The sequence below is a fragment of the Cygnus atratus genome, chromosome 2 (assembly GCF_013377495.2).
Source record: "Cygnus atratus isolate AKBS03 ecotype Queensland, Australia chromosome 2, CAtr_DNAZoo_HiC_assembly, whole genome shotgun sequence".
NCBI lineage: Eukaryota > Metazoa > Chordata > Aves > Anseriformes > Anatidae > Cygnus > Cygnus atratus.
The window spans coordinates 75,602,029-75,624,959 of record NC_066363.1 but is presented as its reverse complement, the minus strand read 5'-3'; the positions used below and the strand labels follow the sequence as shown (position 1 = coordinate 75,624,959).

Genomic DNA, 22,931 nt, shown 5'->3' with positions numbered 1-22,931 from the left:
CAGCATATCACACCATGTAAGATTATTCATATGCTTCTGCTTTTAGAGCTATACTATATAACATAGCTAGTAGCTAGTGTTCAGAACTAGTGGGTTCCTCCTCACACATTTTAACAGTTTTCAGCAAGATTGCATGAGTCATTCATTTCATGTCTCTGTTAATTACTTACTGAATAAACTGGTAAATGTTTAATCAGCAGTATTTCTTTACCAATTCATATATGAAAACTGTTACTGCCTAATGTCCTGCTTTCTTTACCAAATTACACAAAAGAAGTGCACAAGTAGCAAAATATGCAAGCATCAGCTTGAAATAATTGAAATCTGTGGCATCCCTTGAAGTGCAAGGCTTGCTCCATGCTAAAATACCCTGTATTATAAGGTACAAAAGGGGAGTAGTACCTTATAATACTACTAAGCCTGTATCTGCTCCCTCTGCCCCCCATTCAAGGTATCAAACTGTGACATAGCTGTATGCAAGTCTTTCAGACAAGAGACAGCGGTTGTGATTTCTGCCTCAGGCTGTAGTATTAGCTTGATGGATACCTGAGAATAGGCCTATTTTTATTATCAATTACAATGTCTTGACAAAGGCCCATAAGTTCTTTCCTGTCTTGTTCATCTTTCTTCGACTGCTCATTAATCATAGTAAAGGCAGAGATAAATGGGCCAACTTCGGGATCTCACATTTAGGTCAATAGCCTGGAAGACATCTTGCTCTCCTGAAGTCTTTGTACAGATTTCCAAATATTTTCTCCTCTTTTACTTTTTTTCTGTCCTTAATCTCAAAGTTTATGACTCAGAATATTCTGGCTTTGACCAAAATCTTCTGTTCTCCCCATTGTATTATTTACTTGTCTCTTCTTGCTCATCCAAAGGCTTCTTTTCAGAACTGTGTAGATGAGTCTGTTTTAATCTCTAGAGCTTTTCCTCTGGATTTTTTTTTTCATTGATATATTTTAGACAAGCTTTCAGAAGTTTCTGCTATTTAGGCTTTTTTTTTTTTCCCTATCACCACATCATTTCTGTTATTTAGTGATGCTTCTCTGTTCATCTGTTGTAGCCTAGATATTCTCTAATCATTCTTGATCCTTATTCCATCCTGTATCTTCAGTGCTAAGTAACTTTTCCTATGAATTATCGTCTCAGAAGCACTTTGAGCAACTATTAGCTGTCATGCTCCCTAACTGGTATTTTCTGCTTCTGAATTAGCGTTATCAATGTACACTTCAATGTAACCTCCCTCTGGGTTTACATGCGATCTACAGGTTGGGCGTCCCACAGTTAGCTTGTCATCCCTACCTGTGGTTATCTTTGTCTTTCTCTTCAGACAGCATTTAGAGCTACTATTGCTTGGCTTTCTCCCCAGGCTTTTTGTTCAGTCCCTCATTAGTGCTGTTCCAAAAATTCCCAGTGCTTAATCCTTTCCTCTGCCATAGCATTTATTTTATTACACTTCTTTATTGTTTCCTGTTAACAAAGATTTTCTTTACTTTTTTCATAATTATCTCACTAAACCTTTTGCATCTCATTTTTATTTTCATAATGTCAATCATGATAGATTTTGAAAAAACATGATTATATTACATTTTTATATATTTTACACATGCACTTTGATTTCACTTTGCATATAAATTGTGCCTCATAAAGAGAAAAAAAAATATATATATATATTTTTTTTTCTTAAAAAGGACCATCTTAAAAGAATTAGAAGCATCCACTGACATACTTTTCCCCAGCTTATTTTCTTCTAAGTTACAGGAGTACCATGTAACTAAAGAGCTTTCTACATAGATTTCTCTGAATATGGAGCTCTTTCCTGTTATTCTGCTGTATTAAATAGTTTATTTCCGGGGAGAACATATCTCATTATTTCCTCTCTTTCCTACTAGAAAGAGCAGAAAATTCCTGTTAATTCAACTTGTTATTTTAATGTATAATTTACTATGGAGGACACTTGTTGTAGTTAAATATCACATAACTCACTTGGGAGTGAGGAAATACAGGTTACAAATTCAGCTCCATAACAGATACTCTGTTTTTTCCCCAGTTAATTATCTTCAGTGATTCTTGTCTATTACTTCTATATCTTAAATGCTCTGTGAGGTTAAAGGCATTAATACTTGTATGATGCTTGAAGATGTTTGCAAGGAAAGCATTAAAAAGAGCCAAGTACATTAATTACTATTATAGTATGAGACCTTAGGGAAATTCAAAGGTTATAATTAAAATTATGTTCAAATATGTCTTTTGAGAACTACAGTAATCTGACAAATGGATGTTTATTTCTAGGCCTAGTTCACCACCACATGATTCTAGTTAATTGTATAATGAAACTCACAAGTATATGAGGAGGAAGTTAATTCACAGTCTTTTTCATGATCTTACTAATTCCATACATAGCTGGTGCCACATTCTCCAGTAGATTGTCACTGTGTCCTTTATGCCCCCCCTATAGACTTCAGATTAGGCTTTAGATCCTGAAGGTCAAAGACTTCATCAGAAGCAACCTGTGCCCATGTAAAAGATAGAGAGCAAGGCCTGGACTGAGTAGTGCAGACTAAGTCACACCCACACTGTGGTTTGTAAACCCCAACATCAACAGTCAAAATCAGTGCCTTGGGTACTAGTTAGTTCACCCCAGGTTTCAGACTGCTTCAAGGAATATATTAGCAGTATTGAGGATCAGTGGTCTTCAGTGACTTCAGTGAACTGAAGCAAAACAAGAATTTTGATAGTTTGACAGCTGATGTGCACAATGTAACTTTAATGACACAGCTGAGGGTTTTCTTTCTTTTTTTCCTTTTTTTTTCTTTTTTTTTTTCTGTCTTTCAGAACTCCTAATCTGCTTTACTTGATGTGCATTGTCCACTTCCATAGCCCGCAGTTATTTTTTGCTGATACTAGCTGAGAAGAGAGGATTTGAAATTTATTTTGATTCAAATGGTAGCTTGCTGTGTTAAACATGCTATTTTTACTTCAGAATAAAGCCTTTCTGAAAATCTCCCATTGTCCCAACATATCAACTAGTATGTCCCAACATATCAACTAGTATACAACTCTATCCCACTCATCCTTTCTTTCTTCTGTCCCTTATCCACCAAGCAGCAGTTCTCAGTTTTATTTAGCTGTAATAAAGAGGCTATTCCACAATTGGAAAAGGAAATACAAATATGAGGAGTTTTTTTTTTTTTTTCTGACTGGAGGGGTGAGAAGAGACAAAGTCTTATAGTAGTGTAAATAGTGGACTTGTTACAGATGTGGCCTTCATTTAGGATAACTTAGCTTGAAATGATTTAAAAACTAAAAATACTTTTTAATATAAAAAGTAGTATAAAACTGAAAGATACACAAGTCCTGAAGACCTGGTATGCTTTTATTTATTTTTATTAGTTAAATTTATTTAATAAACAAAGAGGAAGCAAAGAAGCTTTACTCAGACATCAGAAATACATTTGGTATTTTTCCTGTAAAGAGGACAGGGCTACAAAAATTTGAAACAAAAAGCATGATACAGGGTAATGTTCTTGAAATACATTGAGATGGGCTGCAGGTCAGAAATAAACAGTTGCAAAAAATGGAAGAATACTGGGAAGAGGCTAAGTAGCATTGCACTATTCATTTATAGTGTATTTTCAAATATGAGTGCTGCAGAAAATAGTTTGTGTCAAAACAGAGAAATGTGCAGGTAAAGCAGAATCAACATGGTTGGTAATTTCAAACGGATCTCTGCATGTCAGTTGTCTGGAGTGACTAGCCTATTGGGAGACTGAGCAAAGAGGACACACAGTGATGTGACCGCAGCCCAGAATAAATGATGCGTGGCACTGGTCATACTGTTTGCTGGAAGGGCTCCCGGTCTAATATGCTCTTCCTGATTGTTTCTTTGCATGGTTTCTGTCAGGTTTCATGTAGGAATCACTGATCCCTCTGTGGATGCATAGAAAGCATGTCCCTCTGCCTCCGTGAATAAGGGCTACGACCAAAGTGGTGACTTCTGTACCCTGAATGGCAGGCAGAAATGCAGCTGTGCCCTTGCTGTTTTCCCGCCACTACCAGCCTGGTGGCTGGCCAGCAAAAGCCAAGGAGCTGAAGCAACAGTAAAAGCATAGTTTATCCTTTCTGCTTCGGAGTGATGAGGTATACATTACCCTGAGCACAGCCTATGGAGTAAATCACTGTTGTGACAGTGATTTGAATTAGGGACCCCAAGTGTATTCCCACAGACTGTGATGGGAACTGGATATAATCTCTTTTTGGAAGCAGTGTCTGATATATTTTATTGGGTGTGTATGTGGGTGTGTACATGTGATTACTCTAGAGAGTAATCTAGAGAACAGGACAGCTGATATGATTTGTTTCTTGCTTCATGTATGTGTGTTAAAATAGCGTGAAGTAATATATTGTATATGCATTTTGACATTCATAATTGAGGGGGAACTATTAGAGACATTATTACATCGCAAAAGGAAATTTTATTCCATTTATTTATTTTAAAGTTGCTAAAGATGCTCTTCAGTTTTCTTCCAAATGATACATTGAAGTAGATTGTTTGTTTTTTTTTTTAAATAAAAATGAAATAAAAATATGATACAATTTACTTCCTATTAATAACTGTATATATAACTATCTATATATTTGACCATATAAATGAAATATAAAAATCAGAACAAAAAATAACAAAGTTGCATTAATAGCTCCAAAATATCACCTTTCATGTTTGCAACATAATCTTTTCTCATTAATACATGTGCTGTTATGATAGGCGTCATAGAATCAAAGGATCATAGAACAGCTTGGGTTGGAAGGGAGCTTAAAGATCATCTAGTTCCAATCCCCCTGCCATGGGCAGGGATTCCACCTACTAGATCAGGATGTCCAGGGCCTCATCCAACCTGGTCCTGAACACCTCCAGGGATGGGGCATCCACAGCTTCTGGGCCTTCTGGGCTGCAAGCTCGCATTGCTGGCTCATGTCAAGCTTTTCATCCATCAGAACACCCAGGTCCTTCTCTGCAGGGCTGTTCTCGATGAGTTCTTTTCCCAGTCTGTCCTCATGGCTGGGATTGCGCTGACCAAGGTGCAGCACCCTGCACTTAGACTTACTGAACCTCATTAGGTTCACGTGGACCCAATTCTTAAGCTCATCCAGGTCCCTTTGGATGGCATCCCTTCCTTCTGTTGTATTGACTGCACGTCTCAGCTTGGTGTTGTCTGCAAACTTGCTGAGGGTGCGCTAAATCCCACTGTCTATGTCACTGATAAAGATATTAAACAGCACCAGTCCCAAAACAGACCCCTGAGGGACACCACTTGTCAGTGGCCTCCACCTGGACATGGATCCATTGACCACAACTCTCCGAGTGCAACCTTTGAGCCAATTCCTTATCCACTGAATGGTCCACCCTTGTAATACATATTTCTCCAATTCTGAGATTTTTTTATATCACATTGGCTGTATTGTATGAAAACATGACAAAACAGAACAAAAACTGTTGTGGGTAATTAAAAGCAGAGATGTACTGCAATAAAAACAAGTAAGTCCTCTGAAGAGAAGTGAGTACATAAGTATGAATGCATGATAGCAGGGTAGGGATAAAATTCAGCTCAACCACTGCTATTGTTTACCTTTACTGACTAGGCCTTAATCATTGTGGAATTATGGAAGTTTAGGTTCAATTTGTGTAGAACGAGACCCTGAAACAGGGAAGAGAGTATCTAAAGTTCACCATAGGATAATAAACATGCTTGAAAAATCCAATCAACGTTAGCTGAAACTTTCTTTGGGTTCTGCTCAATCAGAAATTAATGTTGTTGGACCTCCATTTAGTACTATCTGAAACTAAATTGACTTTGGATGCTTCAGGTACTTCTGTGGTGCAAGTCACAGCTACTGATGCCGATGACCCTTCCTATGGAAACAGTGCCAGAGTCATTTACAGCATACTTCAGGGGCAGCCATATTTCTCCGTGGAACCAGAAACAGGTCAGGAAATTGTCATTATTTCCATTTACCGTAAACTTGTTCTTTCATTTTAAAAATCTCAGATCACCTAAAAAAAAAATAAAAGCTAACTGAAAATAAATAATATTTCTTGCTTTTTCCCTCATAATTTATAGTTCTTATACTAAATAAAAATAAAAACTAAGAGTTATTACAGCTAACACTATGAAGTAAAAGTATTGTTGCAGTGGTACAATTGAAATAGCTAAGACAGTGTAAAGTTCTAAGTAAGAATATTTTGGTGAAGGCAAGATGAAAGGTTTGTGTCCTAGAAAATGTTGTTCTTTTATTCTTAGTGGTTCTACTTAGACTAATAAAAGGTGTTCTTTCCACCCACAAATCTTGTCTTGCATAAATATCTTGAATCATTTTTATCATGAAATGTAAACTGGAAAGGGAGCTGTGATGAAGAACTAAGATTTTTTAAAACAAACAGATTGTTTGTTATGAAGACTATTTATAAAGCTCATGAACAAATTTTTGTACTTTAAAGCATGAAATGAATACTTTAGGAATACATTTCACAGACTAATACCAAAAAAAATGTAAATAAATAAAAGATGCAGCAGATAGCCTCACATCAAAAATAAAGGCACGATTAACAATTTTTGTTTGTTCTTTATTTAAGGCATCATCAGGACTGCTTTGCCAAACATGAACAGAGAGAACAGGGAGCAGTACCAAGTTGTTATCCAGGCAAAGGACATGGGAGGCCAGATGGGTGGATTATCAGGGACCACCACTGTGAACATCACTTTGACTGATGTCAACGACAATCCACCTCGATTCCCCCAGAGTAAGCTGCATTTAATAGTTGTCCTGCACTCTAAGAGCTTCAAACCAAAGAGTTTAGCAATCACCATCTGGTTTAATTTAGAGTAAATCTAGATTACAGGGCACACATGAACAGCAACAAAAAAAGGCTTATGTACTGACTTATTCACTATTATTAAAGCAGAATATTAAATGTTACAGTATTTGTTTGTTAGGAAAACAGTTACATGATCAACTGTAACTACAGAAGACCTGGGATACCGTCCAGTACTATGGGAGGCAGTTGGAGGTGAAATAATAAGAGCATTAGAGCAATGTATTTCTTTCCCCTTACCTATTGCTTAATTCCTAGACACTCCCCCATTGGAAAATAAAACATGTAGTAATTGTAGGTATGCAGAAATGTTTGAACGTTTTTATCTGCTTAAACATTTAATCATGAAGAACTTGGAAAACAAATTACTTGAAGGAAAACAAGCAGATTTGTATTTTTCCAGTTACTGCTACAAAATCTGATAGATAGAAGATTTCCCAAAGTGAAATAAATGGCATTTAACCTTTTTTTTTGATTGCTTATGTTTACCAAAGGTAAACAAAAATACAGGTTTTCTTCTGAATCCACAAAACTGGAGTACAACGCCACTAAATCCAGTAGTTACTGATGATCAGCCTTCGGGCTCATAATAACAGAACCAGTTTCAAATGATTCTGATTTAAGCATGTTCTTTATAGCACAAATGGAGTACATAATTTTGTTCAATGTAATTTTGTTGTTAATATATATGCATTTAGCTAAGATGTTTATCAGCATGTGATTTCATATACTCAAAACAGAAAAATCATGAGCAATTGAGTATTTACAGTTTGAGCATTTCCCCACAGGCCCTATTCTGGACAGAATTTATTGTTAATTTGTCATTTTAAGTCCCTTTGTAATTTCACATTGTTTTGATTTATTACATTTTTAGTTTACATTTATATATGTAGGATTATGGTAATTCCAGTGCTGTGTAGGCGAGGAATGCTGTTTTACTGCTCTCTGGAGCAATTTAGGAAGACTTTTCAAAGATGTTGCATGTTCAAAGCTTTATGGAAAAGCTAATTTTAACAGTTATACTTAGGACAGCATATAAGCTATGCACTGTTATGCTCTTCTTTTCATTTCCTTTTTTTTTCTTGTTTCTTAAACACCGTGTGAAATTAATAACTAGAATGGCTTATTCAACTTTTTCAACTTTCTAGACTGTTTTTATACGATTTACATGGCAGTCCAACATCATATTCATTGGATTGAGATGGTGATCTGCTGTTCCAGAAATATCTGTGCATTTTTCTGTTGTCAGTGTAAATCAGATAGGACCTTTGCTTTAAAGAAATTTTGTCTTACTTAACCATAAAATTAAAATAGTCTTTCAGATGATAGATTTCTGGTTATTTTTATTCTTTATTTCCCCTGCCTTATTAGTACTTGAGGTTATGAATTCTTAGCACTTTCTAGATAAATAAATGAGTTGGGTATTGCAGTGGGAATCAAAACAGGGTCCACAAGGCACAGCTTGGGGTTGTGGTTTAAAGCACTCAAAAAAAATTAAATAAAATAAATAAAATAAAATAATCAGAGAATAGTTGACACACCATAAAACTAATTATAATGTATAAATTTTAACTGAAAAAAAAAAAGTAGTCTTTCAACATAGTCTCACATAGTACTGAAAAATACTAAATGGGAGCAGAGGCTACTTTTTCTTTTTTTAACATTAACAGATTACAGAAAGATTATATACTAATGTAGCAAAGTACACAGATTTAGGTTTTAGAGAAAGGTAATGAAAAATGTCAGAGCAAATGCAAGATAAATCACTTGATCGAAACACCAAAATGTAACTGCATGAAAATAAATTCATTATAAATAGAATATGGAGTGTATATGGTCATAAAGTATTAATTCTGCTGCTGTATATCAGTTTTATATGAAAAACTGATGAAATACTATTGTAAGAAATTCAATTTTACTCTTTTTCCTTTGAGATTTAATAAATAAGCTATATGTGTTTATTTTTTTTAATTTTTGCTTTTTTTTTTTTTTTTTTTAGGTTTGCAAACTACAAAATAATGGCACAGAAAAATAGTTCTGCAGAATGAGAGAAACTCTTAAACTTCCTAGTGAATAATGGGGCATTGTTTTTTTTTTCACTGTGTCTCCTTAAAACCAAAAACAATCCCTCTGTCATTCTCTAGTTGCCTGACAACATACTCTGTTAAAAGACACTGATAATCCCCACCAGTGTTTTCCTGAATATATGATAAGGTCATGTTGCTACTGCTCTCTCCCCATGATTCTTTCTGATCACACAAAACTATTAACTTCCTTTATGAACTTTTCTGTACTTCTTATCTGTAACTAGGTATGTATGTGCTGCCTTTTGGGTAGCCTATTCCTTTTTCCTGTTGATGGTACTGGCCTTTATCACTTCCACTTTTGTATTACTGTTAACTGAATTGTCTTTCTAACTCACTTTACTTAGCTCATGAGGTGTTTAAGTAAAACAACTAATCTAAAAACACTTAAATAAGGGCAGAAAAGAAAATGTTTTTCAGTAGAGCTTAGATGACTTAGCATTTGTCATTGGAATGGCAGCTGTATCTGTATTCATTTTAAAATCTTTTTTTGAGAATTCTTCTTAGTGCATTATGTGTCACACACCTTTTGCTACCCTACGTTCTGATGGATGGGATCAGAGATCTCAATCCTTATTTACAGTTTAACAGGATGGCTAACACATAGAATACTAAAATGTAGAGTAGGATATTTACTTTAATTCATTGCAGCATTTCTGAATGAGGACAGTTTTACTCCTGTGTTTTTTATCTGCGCTATGAAACCACAATAAACAGATGCAACTGAGCCAGAAGAAGGACAAAACCAAAATTGCAGTGTTCATGAGTCTTAATCAAGCATGAATTACTGCTTTAACAAGTGTAGGCACAGTTTCTGCTTGTGGATTTTCAAGAACCTTTCCCTTTATTTATTTAATATTGTATCTGACTATTTAATTTTGAAGACTGAAATTTCAATCTGCTTCTTATAGTTGGATGGAGAATTTAGGGGAAAGTACAGATAGATATAGTTGATCCTTCTTTGGGATAGGAATACAGAAGGGCTTTTAAATCCTCTTTTTCTACGATTTTGTTTTTCTACAATTTTGTTTTCACTCTTCTACCTAAACTTTTTTTCATGCATAGTTCTCTGCCTCATACTTTGCCCACCCCATCTGTATTAAAAGGGAAAATCTCTAGAATAAAAGATACACAAAAATATGTAATCAGCTATTGTGTGACACAGACATTACTTAATGCTTGTGTAGTGGCTTGTGGGGATCCTGAGTGGCTCTTTGTTTCTTTGGCAGGTACCATCCACCTCCGCATTCCTGAGTCCTCCCCAGTTGGGACAGCCATTGGCAGCGTCAAAGCCACTGATGCAGACACTGGAAAAAATGCAGAAGTAGAGTACAGAATTATAGATGGTGATGGGACAGATATGTTTGAAATTGTGACACAGAAGGACACTCAGGAAGGCATCATAACTGTGCGAAAGGTGTCTATTCAAAAAAATTCACTAAGTGATTTTGTTGTCAATGTTACGGTACAAATGTTCATTGTAAAAACATGCTTGGATCATGTGATGGCAATTCTAACTGCTTAGCACTTGCAAGCAGCCCCCATTGGTGACTGAACAATACTATTTCCTTTCAAGATGAACTAGAAATAACAGGTGGCAGCAATATCTCCAAGATACAGAGTAGGTTTAAAGCATTAACAAATTGTGCAAAAAATGGACCATCCCCAATGTTAGTATCTCTGTGACTTCAAATAAAGATTTAATTAGTATTCATGCAACCTGTTTTCTTCAGCAAACAATGCACAGTTCACTCATTACAGAGAGACTTGGGCATTCCTTATTTAGATTTTCATCCACACAGAGTCAAATTAGGAGACCAATGATTGACAAAACACAAATACACTCATGTAAGCTGTCACAAGCTATATTATTTTGTTCGTATTTCCAGGAGGTCAGCTGGTACAGACATAAGCAGTGCATAATGATGGTGTTCTTGTTTCAGAGCTAGCTTTAGTTCTGCCCTGTTTTTCATCTCAAAGCACTTTCAAAGGTTTAAGATCTCAAAGTCTGAAATGCCATTCTCCTACTCCTCAACATTTTCCCTTCCAGAAGTCCCCCAGTCCTTTTCTTTGGGATTGTGAGCATTTCTAAAGAGTCTAGGGAGCATTTCTAACACAAACTATTGCTTATATTAGCTTTTTAAATAAATCACCCTAAGCATAGCATAACAAATTAAACACTACTATACCACTACCTCTTTCTCTGCATCTCTTCATAATGGCAACCAAGGTAAAGATAAATTCTGCAAAGATGACATTGAGTTCCTTTTTGACCTCTATATTCTTCATTGTTCATAGTCAGCATTGTAGTTTATCTGGGAAGGTATGGAAACACCAAGTTAGGGGCCAGATATTCTTCCTTTTCATAGAAGTTTGCAAAGGCATCTCTCAAGCTATTCTCTTCTTGCTTGCTTGAGGTTTTCCATGCAGACTTCTATTATATTAAATCAATATAGTCTTGAAAAAAAACAGTCTAATAACTAGATCAAGCATAAAAAATTCATGTTATAAGACAGCAGCTCCAAAAGTGTCACCAATAAGTAATAATGAACAAGATCCTCTCATTTTATTAGCAACCTGACACACTCTAAAATTTTCAGGATGCTTTCTCATTGATAAATAAGTAGCTTATCATTCAGATCTCACAGACTAGCTAGTATTGACTAGCAAGGAAGAAGATACCATGCTCAGTTTGTTCTTTTATGAAATTATTCATCATTTATTTATTATTTAGCCACTTCGATTGTGATTTCTGTTTTCAATGGTGAATAACTACAAGTAACTGGTGTTCTTTTACTGAGCCCTTCAGTTACTGTCTCAATGTAACACCATCTGCAAAAGAACTTACAAGCTTTTCTACATATGTTTCCAAAGATAAAATAATTGCTTGAGTTCATTGTTGCTTTGCCACAATCTCATATTTGTGGGCAATACTTTTGTTCAGTACTGGCAATGTGTTGGGATACCCTTATAATCCACACATTTCATATCAATGTTTTGTGGTGTAGCCTGAAGAGATGTCCAAACTGTATTTGAATGTACTAGTAGCACGGTAGATATATCTGTGTGATGCACCATCTGACAAATTAAGCCTGCTAATTACAAAAAAGTAGGACTAACATGGCTTCTTTGCCTGTAGGCTTGAAGATAGCATCCGTTAATAGCAGCATGCTGCACTTCATAGACACACCAATAGTCTCATATAGCAACACTGTTCAGAGAGTTTCAGATAGTTCAGATAGCACCACTGTGTTGCAATTCCTGGCTATATTCATAGATATTCTCCCTTCTGCTCTGACTGCTTTTTAAAACAAGTGTGAGAGTAGAATTCATTGTCTGGACTGCATCCTTCTGCTCTTAAACAGACAATTTAAACTTCTAGGCAGGCATTCTGGCATCTTTCATGAACAAGAATTTGTATTTAAAAGCAGCAGAGAAAAATAAAAAAAGGCATGTCTTCTACCACTCGTTTTGATGAATGAAAATGACTAGTTCAATAGCTCCCTGAGATTTGGGCGGAATTAAAGATGTCCTCTTTGTGTTAGAAAGGTAAATTCTCAGCCTGCTCATCTCCTCGGTATCATTAATTAGCTAACACTTTACATCTATGACAGTTAGAAACATTTGAAGAAATAGAGGTTCTTTTGTACCCACTAAGGTTTCTAATTATAACCCTGAACCTTTCCTCTTTCTATTTTAAAAAGGAAATGCTGACAAAAATGTCAAATCTATTTTGAAAAAAGAAAATCTCTGATGTTTGATCGATGAAATTAAATGAAAAGGAACAAGATTAAGCTCTTACTACATGTAGAGAATTTTGACAGTTCCCCCTCCCTTAAAAATAATGAGCAAACAAATAAACACAAACACATTGCTGATATTGAAGGCCAGCTACATTTGTTTGACAATAAGGATACTCAAGCAGTTTTGAGTACCCAGGCATTTATAGTATTTCCTGAAAAAGTATTAGTATTATGCACCTTGTTCTGCAATTTCAATATGTCCAGTCTGTATTTCAAATATTTTAAATACTTTCACGATTATTTCATATCCTTATGCTTGTGAAAGAGCTACAAAGCTAACCAGATAATCAGTAAATTTGCACTGAATATCTTTTTGTGATTGGTGCTATGTTAATTCAGGTAATATGTAGGAACAGAATCTCCCCCTAAAGACACTGGAAATTTCCTACTAGAGAAATTGGTCTTTCTGTGGAAAATTTGAACCACAATAGGGTTCCCAGAACCCAGAACAAGATCTGACAAGACTTGAGTCCTTCTCATTTTCCATTATGTATATAGGTCAACATCTGTTCATACATAATGTAATTTAATAGTTTATCATCTTCATTTTTAGCCACTGGACTATGAGACGAGAAGGCTTTATACATTGAAAGTAGAAGCTGAGAATACCCATGTGGATCCACGCTTCTATTATCTTGGGCCTTTTAAAGATACAACTATCGTGAAAATCTCTGTAGAAGATGTAGATGAACCTCCTGTCTTCAGCAGATCTTCTTACCTTTTTGAGGTGCACGAAGATATCGAGTTGGGGACAATAATAGGAACGGTAATGGCACGGGATCCTGATTCAGCTTCAAGCCCCATAAGGTAATACACCATTCTCTTCATATGCATCATTTGATAAAGAAATTAAGAGAAATAGTAAGAAGGTGATTATGTTTTTTCTCCTATTTACTAGTGTACAAGTGATAGACGGTGTTGAGAATAGTGCTATCTGTAAGCCTCAGAACACCTCAGGGAACAGCCATTCACTTTACACAAGACATAAGAAATGCTTTTTAGTATGTCAAATCTCAGAAAACTTATAAAATTACACACTGATTTCAATTAAGCTCTTCAGGACTACCTGTTACTTCAGAATATGAAAAAGTGCCAAACCAGTCTTGGGGCCAGGAAGGGGACAGAGCTTTAAATTCTTCCTTCCATCACTCCTGGAAAGTAGGCAGATCCAATCTCATTCTGCTCTGGTTGGAGCTTCCTGCTGCCACTGTGATAGCTACACGGGATAAAATTATCTTGATGTGTGCTCAAATACCCTAAGAAATTAGACATTAAAGAGTAATATTAAAAAAAAAAAAATCTTCTATGTATATATTGCTTGATGCATTTAGCTAGATGATATCTAGCTGAATGTATTAAATGACACTGTTTTCTTTTGCTTTTGTTATGCTACAGTGCATAAAATTTAAGAAACAGGTAAGACAAAGATGGCCAAGTTGGTTATGTCTGTCTGAAATACCCAACAAAGTACAAAAAATACATTTTAGCAAAAGAACTTTATTTACTGACTTTGAAGTCAATTGCCACATGCTTCTTAATGAGGCCCAGGTGGTAAAACTGGATTAGGAATTGAAACTGAATCTAATTTTCTCCTATGGTTATTTGTGTGCATAGAAAAGATAGCAGATGAAAACACCAAGCCTCTAAAATTTAAGACTATATAAATGACTTAACATTGCATCTTTATCCACTCTGCTTGCATGAGACAACTGGCAATTTTACCAGTTATGTTTTCATAGTCACGACTGGAAAAAGAACAAACTTGGTGTTTTTCCTCATTTTGTGTCTGACACACATGATTAATTGAAGGGCTGTGGCAGGTATTTCTCTCATCAGTATAATTTACACAGACTAGCAATTTAAAGACTATTTTATATACTTTTTCTGTGTCCAGTTGACATTTCTGTCATAATTGTGAAGAGGCAGGTATAGCAAATAAAAAGGGCAAAGAAATTTCTAGAAAACAACAACAACAGCAACAATAACAACAACAACAACAGCAAAAAACAAGGAGGTTATTTAGACTTAGTTCATTAAAAAATAATAAAAAAAAATCGAGTTATGCATGATAATTTGCTTCACACAGAGTTCAGTCATTTTTTTTTATCTTTCATTTAATGCTACCTAGCTGAAGACACGTACTTTAAAACAATTTGTACCCTATAGATCAAATTCTTCTCTTCAGTATTGGCTCTATCCCTCAACTTCCAAAGAAACATTACATACTCACTAAAATAATAATTAGCTAGAATACATTTTCATAAGCTTTTAGTTCTTACAACATCAATATTAAATACAAAGAAAAATGCGTTCACCCCAGAAGTGAACAGGTAACATTTAAACTAAATTATTTTGAAGTTGTCATGTTATTTTGAAATTTGAGCAATTTGTATCATTCTTTAATACTGCTGTTAAACAAACAACAACAACAACAAAATCACAGCTTCAGGTTGTAGAATTGGCTCTGATTTTTAACTTTTTTTTTCTTTTTAACTGTTGCTTTTCAAATATTAACTTCTTTGTATTAAAATTCTAGATAAGTTAGAATTCCTACTGTGCCTGCAGCTTCTTGTTGCAATATTTCTCAATTTCTGTTCAATAAATATGGAGGGGTTTTTTTGAAACTAATAATTTCATTAGCATTTGCCGACCAAATATGAAATGGTATAGAATTTTTAATGAGACAATGTGGCATAGATTTTGTTAGACAGAGAAGTGATTATTGCCTGTTGAAAAACTGTTAGATTGCTATCTAAATAAGCTATTTTCCTCACTAAAGTTCTTCCATGGATGAAGTAAAATCACTTATTTATCATATGGGCCAAATAGTCCTAAATATAAATTCTCTGAAAAATAAATTTGTTCAGGTAACTTATAACTTAGTTGTTATATATAAATAGGCAAGAAAAAACATTTAAGCAAGTCTTTCCTGCAGTTTCAAATGTCTTGTTTTTTGGCTGTTCTAACTTTTTTGGGATTGTTTTTTGTATTCATTTTGGTGTTAGCTTGTTTGTTGCTTCATTGTTTTTATATATTTATTTTATTGTGAATTGAACAAACAAAACCCACCAAAATGTTACAGATGTTATTTTTATATTACGACATTTTTTTCATTTGGCTCAATCCAGTTAAATACTGTAAGTAAAAATAGATACACTCTATGAAATGTTTAGGTCAGTCATAAAAGTTCATAAAAACATGAACGTAAACAATTGTTTCTATCAAATTGTACAAGTACAGTAGATTTTTTGATAAATTGACCCAATTCTGCCAAAAGTAGACAAATGTTCTGTACCTCACAAAATATTACACTTAACTCCACATCAAAGGTTTGATCCTAGCTTTGAAGGTCGTGCTGATTATTAGAAAAAATGATGGAAAGAATAATTTGCAGATTGTAGTTTAACATTTCTGCCATTTTATGTTAGTAGAACTTTTGCCCATGGAATTGTAGCATCTATAGCACCATAGAAAGTCCTTTGACATCAGCATGGTCATAAAAGTGAAATTTCTGCATATGAACTTATTTTTTATATATTTTTTTAAATTTAATCTCCAGTAAATTAGCATATCCTAAAGTATATAAGTGTATAAGTAAAGTATAAGGAGAGCTTATAACACTACTTTTGAAAAGCTCAGAAATTAGCTGTCTGTCTCAGTCTGAAGGAACAGTACATCAAAGAGAATTCTCCTTTATGGATTAAAGCAATCCTTGAATTATTATATTGAAATTCTGACTTATTTTTTATGATTCTCATACAGGTGTATAAAATTTCAGATGATCAAATACTACGCTGCTATATCATATTTATGAAATTCTTTCAATTTTTATTCCTCATTCTACAGAATTAATCTTAAGAATTTTTAGAAAGGTGCATATGCAATTTCAATTTTAGAAACAATCATTAAAATAACTATCAATGATCAGTGGGGGAAAAAAAAAAGAAGCACCAAATTTACAGAAACTAAATATTTGTTTTATAAAAAGCAACCTTTTTAATGTAATGTATATAACCTGAAAAGTGTATTGACTTGCTGTGAAACATGCTTTCTTCCATTTTCTATCCTTTTAACAATAATTTCTTTCTTTCTGTGCAGGTTCTCTCTGGATCGTCACACAGACCTTGACAGGATATTCAATATTCACTCTGGAAATGGGTCCATCTATACTTCTAAGCCACTTGACCGTGAGATATCACAATGGCACAATCTTAGTGTTATAGCAGCTGAGATCAGTAAGCCAATTTTTTTTTTCATTCAGTTTTCCTTAGCCTGCAAAGTTACAGCTGTAGCTCCATGCAAAAAAAAATAATATATATATAGTAAAAAATAATAATTTCCTTCCTCCCACCCAATTCTGTAAGATATTCTTGGAAATTAAATTGGGGGTAGCTAACAGCAGCTATCTCCACGTTGCTTTTTTCCCCATCTTCTTCCTTCAATGACCTTTAATATCCAAACTACTTCTGAAATGTCACCCAATTAAGTAATAACACTGGAGTGATTTTATTTCCTTTCTTTCCTTTGAGGAAAATGACAGATTTTGATGTTACAGTAGCAGAGTTCAAAATGGTAATCTATGCTTATGTCTCTTTAGGTTTCTTCATTTCCTTAGAAATAATCTTGTTATCTCTTCCTTTGGTATCTACCCCTACAGCTCTTGGAATCTTACAAGTTAGTTAGGTTCCTCTTGACCCCTAAGTTGTAACATTTCTTGGACTGTTTACATCATCTTTTTGTAGATATTTTCATGTTGAAAGTAAAGAGGAAAGCAAAGATCCCACTACATGGTTGAGATTAACTCCAATCCCTCTGCCAGAAAATTTTCTAAGGGACAAAAATCTGATGTTTGAAATCAGCTAGTGAAGGTCATGTGTTTTCAAAGACACTGATTTTTAGGGTTAATTCTAAATCACTCAGAGAAGCAGAAGTTGCTGATCAGCACAACTGGCAGGAACTACACTGCAGAGAACTAAATGGAACATCATGTCCAGGCAATTAACCAATCTTAGCCTGCCCGGTACTATTTTTGTAGTCGGAGCCCAAGTGTCTCCTGCAGTAGGCTGGTTGTATTGAGCACACCCAGTAGCTGTATTTTTTTATTTTTTTTCTTGCAGTGCATGTTCATGAGCTTGCACTCCTTCACAGTGTTGTCCACTGTTGTAAAAATACTTATCAGAAGCATTTATATACTGAAGAAACCTATTATCATTTTATACCTATATCATATCACAGTGTTCAACTTATTTCCTGCCAGGATTTATCTGGAACAGCTAGGCTTCTCTAAAGAGGTACATTTGTTTTAGAGAAAGAATGGAAGGGGGAGAATAGTTTTTAAATATTTAAAAATATTACCTGTGAAACATGAGACAACAGGAGAGCAGTGATAAGAATGGAATGCACTTGGAAAGCTAGTATAAAAATACAACAGGCTGTGAAAAAAAAAAATGTCCCAAACCTGCCACTTTAAACATTTCAGCATGTCAAAAAGATCCACATCACATTTCAGCAAAGACATTATAAATCACCTGTGAACTTAATGTCAGCTACTCCTGAATATTTACTGTTTTCTTTGCTTCAGCTTACAATGAAATAAATAAATAAATAAAAAATTTTGAGTCATCCCTATTGTTATTTATCCTATTCCATTATGGTAACAAAATCATATAAATTTTAGCTACCAGCCAGCAGAATTCAAAGAAATGGCTGTACTTCTTTACTCCCAGGCATTATTCTTGCTAGATCTGCAAGTGGGAACAATGAACTTCTATTAACTGAAATTAACTGAATTAACCTATAGTAAGTAATGAGAGGGCAGTCTAAATAATACTAGGGCTTGGGCATCTTGGGAGGTAGAGGGAGTAACTATTGTTGGTTTTGAACCTAAGGTCTGAAAATCTACATTTGTATTTTTAAGGCAATTTAAACATAAAAAACTCTAATTCTAATCACTTCTGATTTTTATTGGGACATTTATATTGGCTTTATCAGAATTTCTCCCTGCTTAATAAAGGCACAGGAAAGCTTTAATCATATGTCTCTTCTGTGTAAAACAAATCAGATCGCAAATCATTTTAAAATTACAAATCAAAACCTTACATCAGAATGATACCCTTGAGCCCACCAAATTAACAATTTTGTCATTATAGTAATGGGCATACTTTTCATATGCTATATTTTCATAGAACATTAGCAGTGGCAGCCCCTATTTTCATGTAAAAAAAAAAATTTAATTGCTCACTAGATAACAACACATTGTTCTTTTTTTACTCTAAGCAAGACATCTCCTTACTTTTCAGCAGACCTGATTCTTACCTGGTACCAGTTTATATGCTACATTTTGATCAATTCCAAGCCTAATTTTAAATGTCCATTGCTCATTAAATTTGGAAGATAGAATAATTTTAGTAGGAAAATAAGCTCATTATTCTTCTATTTTCTCTTGTCAGACAACCCCAAAGATACTACTCGTGTTCCTGTCTATGTAAGAATTTTGGATGTTAATGACAATGCCCCACAGTTTGCTGTATTCTATGATACCTTTGTCTGTGAAAATGCAAGAGCTGGACAGGTATGCCTTTGATACTTTCCACTATCCAACTTTGCTATGACACTCAATTGTAGATCATACTTGCGTGGTGCTTGGGATAAATTATGTCCAAATTATCTTTTGAAATGTTGAAAATGAAAGTAACAAGTAGCTCTGTAGGTGAGGCTTAGAGTGAAATACATTACAACAATTACAACAAGTGAAATGTATTACAACAGCATCAGTGTGTGAATTACCACTTTCATCAACCTAACTCTTTACTATTGTTAAATCCTAATTAGATAAGCCCAAGAGACATGGACATAATTAGCTTTGCCATTACCTTCACAGAGAAAGCAAGATGTTATATTTATCTACTAAAAAGCTGATTTATTTTCAGTAACTTACAAGTGGCAAACCTCAGATATATTTCAGTTCATTCTGATGGTGATTACAGCCTACATCTGTCACCTTTGTTTTTCTTTTTCTTTTTCAGTTGTAGTATTTGTCTTATTATCCCACCAAAAACTTTTGAAAATAAAATATAAACCATACATTTTTCATCTGGGAACATATGATTTTGTTTTGCTTCTTACAGGCTACAGAAAGCATACTTTAATTTATGTGAAATGACTGCAGTGCTTAATATCCAGTCCCTAATAGGCAGCTGCTTATTAGAACCGTTAAAAAACGGTTTTCCTGTTACAGCACAGCATGTCCCAGAGCACAGTCAGCCAGTAATAAATCCTCTAAAACAATCACAATAGAACCTCAGTGTAAGCATTTCAGCACCTTTGAATAGAACGTGGAAGAAGTGCCAGCTTGTCTTAACTGTTTCAGACCTACAGGTATCACATTCAGGTTGCATCACAAGTTTTGCATTCAGGTTGCCATTTGTCTTTCTAAAGCAACAGTTGGAAATTATAACAAGGGACTTAAGGTTCAAATTTATAATATATTAAATACTTAACAATATTGAGTAATATTTGCCTCCTAGTAGATTTTTAAGATAATTAAAGCTGATGGATGAATGGAAATTTCTGACTAAAAATCTAGAATTTCTGACAGTTGTAGTGTCTACTATGAATGCTAAAATAACATTTTAATGAATTCAAATATAAGATATGGACTGAGAACTGAAAATGTAGAAAAGTGAATTTTCTTTTGCAGTTTCACCAGCATCTCTGGTTGAAAAAAAAAAATTAACAGAGAAGTCTTATTCTGTTTGAAGTTTTAGAATCTGTTTTGTTCAGGTTTAATAATGATAGAGAACACAAGCAGCGTATTTTCTATATAACAGTTGTATTTTCAGGTAAACGTACTTTGAGATATCCTTTTCTTTCTGAGCTACCTAAAATATTTAAGTTAATATAATTTTAAAATAAATGTAAAACTTATTTCTGCATTAAAACTCAATTTCTGTTTATACTCAGAAATGGCTGTCAGACAAAAAAAAAAAATAGACTAAGTATTTATAACTAATAAGTAAGAAGCTAAATAAGTGTACATACCCATACCCATTTATTTGAAGTGTTATAATGCTCAGCAGTATCTCCCTTGTCAGAAGGAAGTGCCATGTATTATATATTATATAATTATAACTTATATATATTATATAATTATAACCATTTTTAAACAATCTGAGTTGCAACTGAGTCTTTAAAAAAATCAATTCACAGGAAGAGAAAAGAAAAATATAATGCAGGATAACACGAATAATCTATTTGAATGTAATTATATTCTTGCTAACTGGAAGATCATTAATAAGACGTTATTTTGGAATTCAGTCTGTCTTGAGGGATTGAATATAATTAATCTATACTAAATAATGTTTGGTTCCTTCCATGTGTGTTATTTTTCTTTCCTGTTTGTTTTTCTTTTTCCTCTCTCTCTTTTTTTTTTTTTTTTTTGCATCTGTGTATGTGTGTCTTTGGCTCTTCACAATCTTCTCCTACTCTGGTTATTTTAATTCATATATACACGTGTCTTGGGGATTATATATATATATTTAAAATGTAAAAATATTGAGTAACAAACATACACCCCATGCCATAGGCCTTGAAGTAACAGACCTGTACAGACTCAGATGCCCAGCACCATTCTGGTCCTTTCAAAAACCATGCCCTTTCTCCGAAGGACTATCTGCCTGAGCCAGCAGTAGCAGATAGGAAAACAGCATGGCTCCCCACAGCTTTCAAAGCCTCAGAAGTAATGAGGAAAGCTATGTTTTCATCTTTTTGGGTCCCCAAGAATGCTTGCTTAGTTTTACCAAATCTATACATATCTACTCCCTTTTTAATTTGTCCGGATGTTATATAAATCAGTCTAGCTCATCATAGATTCTCTTTCAATGATATTTTAAAATATGTCTGATTTATTCTTTTTTGTTTGTTTGTTTTTCCTGAATCTTCATCATAAATTATATAATCATGCTAGGTTTCTTTCACCGATGTTCTCTTTATGTTGCCCCTCTTCTTATCAACTCATTTGACCCATACATAAAAAAGTTTTTTTTAATCAGGTATATTTACCCCAACATAGTCTTGCTTAAACATGGCTTTTGTTACCTCTATATTTCCAACAATTTCCTTATTGTATTCAACAGATGTCTTTCTATTCATTATTCCTCTTATTGAACAAGTAATTAAAACGTATATCTATTTAAAAACTAAATTATTTCCTAATTCATTTTTTAGTAATTTAATTACTTCTCATTTTCTTTATATGTTTTTCTATAGAAGTTTCTTATATCCTTTGATATAAGGATATAAGTATTAGTTTATCTTTCATTTTTGCATCTCCCTCCTTTCTTAAGTCATACTACAATTTGTGGTCAATTTACTTCAATATTTTTTTCTTTCTTCTTCTGTCTCTTTTAATCTACTTTTACTTCAGCCTCTTCAGTATATTTCCTTATATTTCATGTATTCCAGTGATTTTAGTGGTACTAGAATTTTCTTTTTGCACCATTTTATTCAATAACTCTCAAAGTTTTACTCTGGCTTACTCCAGTAAAATAAAGTTTTTGTAATGGAAATCAACATAGGGTTTCCAAACAGCTGTGGGTTTTTTTTGGTTTTGTTTTTTCTTAATAACAAATATTTTATTTTATTTGCACAGAATTTAAAAGCAAATGTATAGTGTGTTTCAGAAAAAAAAAAAAAAAAAAGATCATTTACATTTTCTGAGGACCTAAGCACAAAGGCAAATTGTTTTGGAAAAAACAACCTACACAGCAAATTTGTTTCTACTGTTTTATCTATTTTTTTAGTGGCTAGCAACCCTCTTTGACTACTTTAAGGCCCTAATATTTCTGGCTGGTTTCAGCTGGCGTAACGTTCTTGGCTTCCCTGCTGTTGTCACTGCTTTGTCACTCCATACTGTGGGAGTAGTGGAGGTATCCCACAGCTGATCAGTACAAAGGGAAAACCACGCTGTATGAAATGTAGGGTATTTCACATTAATACTAATGACATCAGGAAATCATATATGAAAACGTGATATAATGCATTCAAATTCCATTTATTTGTTTTGTTTAAGGTAAACCACAACCACCCCCTCTCTCCCCCCACCCCATACCATGAAAGTTAAACAGAACAAAGGACAAACAGTAACATTTGTGTTTTGATGCACTGCCTGGAGCA

At 34.1% G+C, this 22,931-nt stretch overlaps 1 protein-coding gene across 1 annotated transcript in view; it reads left to right on the top strand.

Moving 5' to 3' along the window:
• The window catches only part of LOC118255462 (cadherin-10), a 53,468-nt gene that overhangs the window by 22,896 nt on the left and 7,641 nt on the right, over positions 1-22,931 (top strand). Inside the window, exons 3-8 of the mRNA XM_035561668.1 lie at positions 5,866-5,985; positions 6,632-6,799; positions 10,185-10,372; positions 13,312-13,565; positions 16,857-16,993; positions 19,208-19,329. Coding sequence (XP_035417561.1) covers positions 5,866-5,985; positions 6,632-6,799; positions 10,185-10,372; positions 13,312-13,565; positions 16,857-16,993; positions 19,208-19,329 — 989 coding nt within the window. The remainder of the gene's footprint in view (positions 1-5,865; positions 5,986-6,631; positions 6,800-10,184; positions 10,373-13,311; positions 13,566-16,856; positions 16,994-19,207; positions 19,330-22,931) is intronic.